The 8,731-nt window shown below is 42.2% G+C and overlaps 1 protein-coding gene across 2 annotated transcripts in view; it reads right to left on the reverse strand.

Annotated features, from left to right (window-relative positions):
- Window positions 1-8,731, reverse strand: part of CPT1A (carnitine palmitoyltransferase 1A) — a 35,714-nt gene that overhangs the window by 25,387 nt on the left and 1,596 nt on the right. The window contains exons 2-3 of one of the 2 annotated variants that reach the window (XM_010711176.3): window positions 7,087-7,275; window positions 186-340 (exon numbers count right to left, since the gene is read on the reverse strand). In XM_010711176.3, the coding sequence (XP_010709478.1) occupies window positions 186-326 (141 nt within the window). In that variant the 5' untranslated portion in view covers window positions 327-340; window positions 7,087-7,275. Of the gene's footprint in view, window positions 1-185; window positions 341-7,086; window positions 7,276-8,731 lie in introns of those variants that run through there. The other variant, XM_019615466.2, reaches the window with a different exon arrangement.

Below are 8,731 nucleotides of genomic sequence, written 5' to 3' on the forward strand. Positions count from 1 at the left end.
TTTAGCACAACATCAGCCAGTGCTGATACTTCCTTACTACCCCTTGTTAACTAAAATTCATGTAAGTCATTCACTATAAGGAACTTTATATGCCAAAGAGGCCTAAAAATTAAGTTTTGCTTGAACAAAACTTCTACATATCTATGAGAACCTCAAGTTTGGAAGGCTTGAATGGTTTTGAGTACCTTGAATCTGATGAACTTTTTCTTCCATGAATGGACACCAGATAGGTAAATTTGTTTGAGTGCCTCATGGCTCATTCGCAAGTCAATCCCATCTGGAGTTACTGTAAATTGAAATGCTACTGCTTGATGAGCTTCTGCCATTTTTGGAGAGAGTTCTGTTAAAAAAAAAAAAAAAAACAACCCAAAAGATAAAAAATTAAGACTCTGTACAAGGGTACTAAAATCATAAGCATAACATAATAATTCCAGGGGAGATTCAGGTTGGACTTCAGGAAATACTTTGTCTCAGAGTGGTCAGGCATCGGAATGGGCTGCCCAGGGAGGTGGTGGAGTCATCGTGGAGGTGTTCAGGAAACATTTAGACCTTGTACTGAGGGACATGGTTTAGTGGGGAACTATTGGTGATAGGTGGACGATTGGACTGGATGATCTTGGAGGTCTTTTCCAACCTTGGTGACTCTACGATTCTATGATAATCAACACCATTTGAACCAGGGCAGCACTGACATTTTTCTATAAGCGTAGCATTTCTTTTGCAAATCTCAAGTTTAGACTTCTTAATTAAAAATTAAGTTCCAGTTGACCTTCACCCCTTACTAAACCGCATGTTAGAGCTAACAAGTACAGTTTAGCAGAGCACTCCAAAAGCAGTCTGTTGTGACTTTAGTCCTGCTCCTCCTTGCTGTAAATATTCTACAATGTCAAAATCATCTGGAACGTGGGAGAAGAGAAACAAAGGATCATGTATGAATATACAGTAAAGGAATGTAAACACTGGGAATGCTGTATTAACAGGGCTAGGAAATAAATACACGATGTAGAAAGAGTATTAGGGAGAGATGAACAAGATAAATGCTGTTGCACAACATCTGGTAAGGTAATTGACCAACAGGTAGAGCAATATTTATAAAAGTACCTATCTCTAGGACAGCCTCCAATGATCAGCCTCTGCAAATACAGCTGCTCCTAGAAGAGCTGATGGCAATCCAAAGACCTCCCAAATCCATCAGTCACTGCTCAGGAAGGCAGAAGCTCAAAACTTGGTGAATCAGTTTTCTGAGCCTCCAGAAGAGCAGCTAAAGCTCACAATATCATGGTAGAATGCAATTTCATCTATGCATGTACAGTGTTTCATTAGGACAGCAAAGAAACAAAATTGGTTTTGAACACAAGTTCCAAGACAAGCACTGTATGCCCTCCTCGTAACAGCTGCAGTTTATAGTACTCCATGACTCAGTCACTAACAACTGCTTATTTATAATGGCCTTGTTGAAGGCAAGTATCAGGAAGTCAAAGTCAGCTGTATACTCGTTTATGTGAGTTGCACACCATCAGCTCTGCACTGAGACCAAAACTGCATGAGCAATAAAGCAGAGACAGGCAGCAGTTAATACATGGTACACCCTGGACTTGACAGGGTTTGCAAAAGCACAGAGCAATTAAAGAATTCATCATAACTCTAGTGCTGTTCAGACAGTTTAAAAAACAAAAATAAACCCAACCATAGCTCTAAGTGGAAAAACAGGCTCCTCGATTTGTCTCAAGAAGGGCCAACTGACTCTCCAGTTGACTCCTGGAATTTTACATTCGGGGATGCCACTACCCTTCAAGCCCCCTGTGAGAATTCATAACCATCCTCCCTCTGTTTCTGAAGAGAAAGAATTTCTGGAAACCCTGCTACTTAGGTACGTGCATTTGTGTTGTCCGAGATAGGAAAAGATTATAAATAGCATTAATCATAAACAGCCTTATATTTTACTAAGTTTAATTCAATGGTCAGGCTAAATTTAAATAAGCTTCAATAAGGAAAACATTCCCTATTGCCAAAGTACAAATGAAAGAACATGAAACCAGCAAGAACTAATCCTGAATCAAGTAACCAAGCACAGAAGACAAAGACAAGGTTAGTTAGAGAACTGCACTGCTCGATCCTGAAAGATAGGAAAGCCTCACACAGCGTGCTTCTCCCCATATCCTTTTCCTTTACTCAAGCAAAACAAGTCGCTCAGACTACTGTTTGTTCTGAATTATGAAGGCTGAGCAGCAGAAAGACTTCCTGGAGCTCCTTCCTTTCAGCCCGCACAGGCCAATTCAATCATAAGCTGCCCAACACTTCCCCTCCTTTGCATTCCTCCGCTGTCACGTGCTTGCTAACAAAGTAGGGAAAAGGGCACGGGCCGAAGGAGCATGCGCGGGATTCTCAATTTGACTTGCCAATGTTAGTAAGGCAGCGCCCACATCCATCAGCTTGCTAACACTGAAACAATAACTTCTCGTAACTCCAGGCGTTTCGGTCAGCAAATGCAGAATAACCTGTTTCAGCAGAGAGCCATAAACAGGAGCTAAGCAGTTTGGCCGATCTTACTGAAAGGAGAAGAGAGAAATGAACGCATATGTTCACCATCAGCCTAACGTGGCTATTTTCATCCTTTGAGTGTTACTTTCATAGTATTAACCTACCTTCAAATCACGCCCGCTCCTTACCAAAATCAAAGAGAGTTAAAGGAGAAAGCTGCCTGCTCCTTTTCTGGTTTCAGTTCAATTCAAACACGCTGTATCAGCCACCAGTGCTTCTCCTTCTCCCTCTTCATACCTCAGCTTAAGCCAATCGAAGCTTGCCACAATTTTCCTCTTGTTACAAACAAAATGCTGGTAGGCTGGAAGTAAGCTTTTCAGCTGGGAAAACACGCATCAAGTCCTGATAGACCTCATGGGCCAAAAATGCCATGACTGAATATCTGCATTGCTGTCTGCAACGCACAAAGCCTCTTCACTGTGCTACTGATGCACCTTCAGGATACTGATGCTACAATTACCAATGTTTAACTTTTTAGCTTCTGCTGCCCATAGACTCAATGATTTCAGGGTGCAAACAACAAAGAGTCCACTTAGTATTACAACCTACGTGTCCTGTACTCACTGAAGGAGATGAGGGTCTCTTATTTAAATGTAATTTTCACATCCATCACTCCTTTTCCTGCAAGTGAAGCAAATTCACAAACGCAGGGTAAAATGAACAGAAATCTTATTCACATTGCCCAGAACTGCCAAAATCTGGGTTAAAGACTTAATTCTATGACTCGTGCTTGCAAGCAAGCTCAACAATTCAGTTTGAAGCTCTCTTCATGATATTTTGACATCTATTCGTACATTAGCTTTTCTATGTGGAGCACACATCTGTCAGGAATCAAACTCAGCTTACACAGCAAATCCCTCCAATTATTCTACTCTGACAATCAATGGTTGAGAATTTTCTGGGAAGAGCGATGACTGCTACATTGTTTCACTGAGAACATCCCCACATAGGAGCCCACACCAAGTTTAACGCTGCTGGAGCTCTCAGACAGACATCTCCGACACCCTGACTGCAGATTGCTCCCCGGTGGCATGCAGACTTGAAGCATTACACATCTTCATGCTAAGAGCTAAATTATGCTGCTGGATTCGGAATCACAGAATGGCCTGAGTTGAAAAGGACCACAATGATCATCTAGTTTCAATCCCCCCACTATGTGCAGGGTTGCCAGTCACCAGACAAAGCTGCCCAAAGCCGCAACCAGGCTGGCCTTGAATGCCTCCAGGAATGGGGCACCCACAGCCTCCTTGGGCAACCTGTTCCAGAGCTTAAAAGTACTTGAAAAGCTTATAAACTCACACAGGTGCACACATTTCATCTAAGGAATAAAAACAGTTACACTTCCCTTCAGGAGATGAGCTTGATGCAACTTTCGGAAGAAATGGTCATTCAAAAAAAAATAAATAAATTCATTTGTTATCTTTTTTGTTGTTTTAGAATAGATCACCAGCATGAAAATAGTAAAACATCATAACCAGATACTAAAAGCAAGATAATTCCCAACACTGAGGTGTCTAAGCATAGAGGCCGGCTGGAAAGCCAGCCTGCAGCAAATTGCACAGCAGCCAGCAAGGTGCCCTTCAAGCAAAGGTTAACATAGCCCTGAGGTGCATTAGGAGTGGTACTGCTAAGAAGTCAGGGGAGGCGAGTCTTTCCTCCCCTGAGATCTGCTCAAGTCCCATTCTGAGAACCGCCTCCAGTTCTGGGCTTCCCAGTACAAGAGAGATGAAGCAACCAGAGAGTTCAGTGAAAAGCTGTTGAGAAGATTAAGAACTTGGAACATTTCTCCTATGAGGAGAGGCTGAAAGAGCTGAGACTGGATTGCCTGGAGAAGATCAGGCTCGGGGGATCTTACCAACGTCTATAAATGCCTGAAGGGAGAGTGCAAAGAGGACAGAACCAGAAGAAAAGAAGTACTACATACAGAGCAGAACAGGAAAAAACCCCAAGAAACTGCACAGAGCTCCTTACAGGCAGCACATTTTCCTTTTGTTTAATCTTACTGCTTCTTACACTCCATGTATGTACTATTTATGGACCAAGCATAACATTTCAGGAAAGAATGCATGAAGTGAAAGCTGAAAGAACACCTTCAAAGGCATGGAATAGAAACGATCGAGTCAACAGTTCAATGCTGACTTCAGAAGAAAATAATTAATATAGTAAAAAAAAATTCGAAGTTTTCAAGTCATGATAAGTTCATAGTTCCCTTGATGATGTTTACAAAGACTCCTATGGATGGCCTGAGTGCAACACAAAGCATTCAAACTCCAGCAGGCAGCATCTGTAGCATCTCATTTGCAGCAGGGCCTGTACCCAGGAGAACAAAACTCCCAATTCACCATTAGTGCCATTTATACTGCACATAAATACAAAAGCTTTCTGAAAAATAGAGTTTCAACTGGCTACCCAGCAGAGATTCTTTCTGAAACTTAACATAGACATCTTTAAAAGTAGATCTCATTTTAAAAAAATAGGCCTGATGAAGAAATCCTATGCACAAACAATTCAATTTCTTTGAAAGACCATCACATCTTAGAAGACAAAGTAGAACCAATCAAGCACTCAAGAAGTGCTTTCTGCAACTGACGTGTACAGAAGTGTACAATTAATCCAGAGGACAGAAAGTTGGATTCCACAATAGAATTTACACACAGATGTTTTTGAACGAACTTTATAGACAGATGGAGGCATTTTAAACACTGCTGTAGTGTGAGCTGGCTGGTTGAAAGGTAGCAGGCAGCTTTCTGAAGCTGACCTTAAGTGCTGGTGATATAAATGGTGGGAAAAAATACAAATTCCTAGTAGTAAAAAGTCCTTGAAACTTAACGTCACGTGTTATTCATTGGGAAGGAAAACAGTGACCTTTCTTATCCACTTGAGGCCCTGTATTACCAGTAACAAAACCTGGGTGACTCCAGTGATGTGTTTTCAGAGAGTTTGCTATAGGTGCAGAAGATTCAGTCACTGAAATGTATGCTGTCAGCAGCATCTAGCATTGATGCAGTCAAAGTCACATCTGCTGTTATACGAGTGCTTCCCCACCTCTACCTGACAACCTAACATCAGACAGGATTTTGGTAAGGCAGGCAGCTAACCAGAAGATGCCTAAAGCAGTTTACAAGCATGTGGTGGTCCACCTATAGCAGTTGAACAAAGTTAAAACTAAAGCATCCAATTTAACAGAAATACAAAGGTGGAAGTTGGCTAATTTTACTTGTATGTAATTTCCCAAAAAAGGTTGGTAAGCCTCTCAAAGGAAAATAATTTTTTGATTCTATTCATATTTCACTGTGAAATATACAGCTCAAATATTTAATCATGACCAAAAAGGCTTTTGTTTGTTGGATATTCTACCAGCTAATACCACTTTCTTGCAGCCCATCTAGAGTTCTAGAGCTTTGCAAAAAGGTAACAAGATCCCTCAGGAAGAGTACAGAGCTTATTCACAAACCACGTGATATTTTGCAAGTGGCTGACTTCTGAACTTGCTATACAGATTAACCAACACTGTTATTCGGTTAAGAATTTCTACTTCAAAATAGCTTGCTGATGTACAAACCTTCAATAATAACTAATCGTGCTTGAGCTGCGCTTATCACTGGCTACTTTACATGCTTAAGTTTTACCAACAGTTCGCTTCCCTACTCCAATGGGACTGCAGACACAAAACCATTAAGAGAAATCCAAGAGGAGTAAAGCCAAGTTTTTTTTTCTGTGCAATAAACAACCACGTGGGTTAAATTCAGGTCGTCTCAGGTGAACGTAATCACTGTGGTACAGAAATAAAACAGAAACCAAACGATCGCCCGCCTTTAAAACTTCCATTAAATGATAATGGGCTGAATGCTACGTTAACCTGACAAGTTCTCTCACGCCAGGTTAGCTGTAACAGAAGGGAGTTAAAAACAGTTTAAGTTTCCCCAAAAGCTGAATGTAATTATTTACATGATAGTTCTCTCAAAGCATTGCCAAAATAGGATTACTGGGCCAATCCAATGATTGAGATGGCTTAAGCAAAGCACTGGAAGAGATAGGAGCTTTTGAATGTAAATTTTAAGGGTTATTTTTTTAGTTGTTGTTATTGCTGTATAAGCAATAAGCATTGGCTTCCATCCCTCTTATCCTCCCCTATGGCTGAGGGCTGTAGTCCCTTGAAATTGCAATGTTTAAAGGATTTTCTGCACCTAAAAAATGGTGTGTTTCAAGCCCACCAGGAGAACTGATGCATGTATGCGCACAGGTACAGCACCACTGGGACCTACTACAAACCTCATCTGCAGCAGTTCGAAATCAGAACAGCCAAGCAGTGTGCAGTAACTCACTGCCCCCACTGACAAAGCTATCAGCTTGTGTCCCATCCTCAGCATTTTCCAGCATCATTTATGGGTGTAGAATAGATAACCTCCAAAGGCAGCTTCTTTGAAATCTTGGCCCAATTTCCTTATCCCCTTCCCAAAGGCTAAAATGGGGTGGCAGGCACGTGTGGAAGGACGATGTGAAAACAGACAGACAAACAGACCAAGGAACGAAATGCAAACATACCTGAACAGCTCTGTATTCCTCAAAAAAGAATTTGTGATCTGCTTGTCCCTCAGAGATCTTCTATCCCACAGACTCACTGCAGCTGGGTTCTTGAGTAGGTCAGGACACGCTCAGAACCAGATTCATTCCAATGCTGTTAGTTGCTAATAGCCATTAAATGATGGCAATGGCAAACAGCTCACTGTAGCTCTGAAACAGAAAGTCAAGAAAAAGTTTGAGCTTTGATTCACGCAGAGCTTTCAATGGCTGTGAGGGACTGGATCAAACTGGAAGCCCTCAAGTAAAATTTGTGCCAAAGGAGAGCATTGTCACAAAGAGTAGCGTGAAACTGTTTTCCACTACGCTGCATGAATATACTGGATTGATCTGGCTGTATTTAGCAGGTCTAAGATGGTGAATAAGAGTTCACCCAGTGCCCTGCTACCCTCTTAGCTATTTCTGAGGGCTGAAATTAGCGGCTGTTGGCTTGTGCAACAAGCAAGGTGATCTCAGTGGCCAGACCCAAAGGCCAGATTCGTCGTGCGGTTTAAGACATCCAAATGCAAGTTCTGTCCTGCAGGCTTTAAGCTCCCATTAAACTCAACCTTGATCCCATCAAGATTTCTTGGAGACACGTTCACAGAACAGGCTGCTTTCACCAGTGCCTCCAGGAGAAAAGACATGGGTAGATAAGAAGCTGTCTTCCCCCCTGCAGAAATTGAGGACAGTCAAGCAAAAAGCATAGAGACCAGTTATAGCAGACGTGTTCATTACTAGGCTAACATTAATGAATTTTAATCCCTACTGTGCACGGATCATACAGCCTCTTTTGTCTTCTTGAATATCATGCTGCTGTACTGGATGGTTCCATGATGTGTACTCCACCAAAAACAAACATAAAACAACAACACTGAACTGCTCCACAGCTGTAATCAAAACTGAAACTCTTACAATTGTCCCCATTTACATTTTTTTTCTATGAGCAGTAGAACACACTGAACTGCTGCTAAGCCTTTTACATCATCCTCATCTTCACTGCAACACACATTAGACTGTACACGTTCCAACAAGCCATCTCTTCTGAACTTCTCAAAACTCAGTCATCTTGGCGAGTCAGAGATAAACACAAGAAAGCAAAATGCAGCACAGCTGCTGCCCTTTGCAGAAGCCTCCCACACCCTCAAAAGCAAACCTCTGGGTTCTGAGTGTTTTATTTCCTTTAAAAACACTGCCATAAAAGACATTATCCGGACACTCACAGAATCGCCAGAGTTGGAAGGGACCTCAAGGATCATGAATCTCCAACCCCCCTGCCACATGCAGGGCCACCAACCTCCACATTAAATACTAGACCAGGCTGCCCAGGGTCCCATTCAATCTGGCCCTGAACACCTCCAGGGACGGGGCATCCACAACCTCTCTGGGCAGCCTGTTCCAGCACCTCACCGCTCTCATAGTAAAGAACTTCCCCTTGACATCCAAACTAAATCTTCCCTCCTTCAACTTAAAACCATTTCCCCTTGTCCTGCAGTTATCAACCCTTTCAAAGAGTTGTTTCCCCTCCTGTTTGTAGGCTCCCTTTAGGTACTGAAAGGCTGCAGTGAGGTCACCCCGCAGCCTTCTTTTCTCCAGGCTGAACAAGCCCAGCTCCCTCAGTCTGTCTTCG

The sequence above is a fragment of the Meleagris gallopavo genome, chromosome 5 (genome assembly GCF_000146605.3).
Source record: "Meleagris gallopavo isolate NT-WF06-2002-E0010 breed Aviagen turkey brand Nicholas breeding stock chromosome 5, Turkey_5.1, whole genome shotgun sequence".
In the NCBI taxonomy this organism is placed as follows: domain Eukaryota; kingdom Metazoa; phylum Chordata; class Aves; order Galliformes; family Phasianidae; genus Meleagris; species Meleagris gallopavo.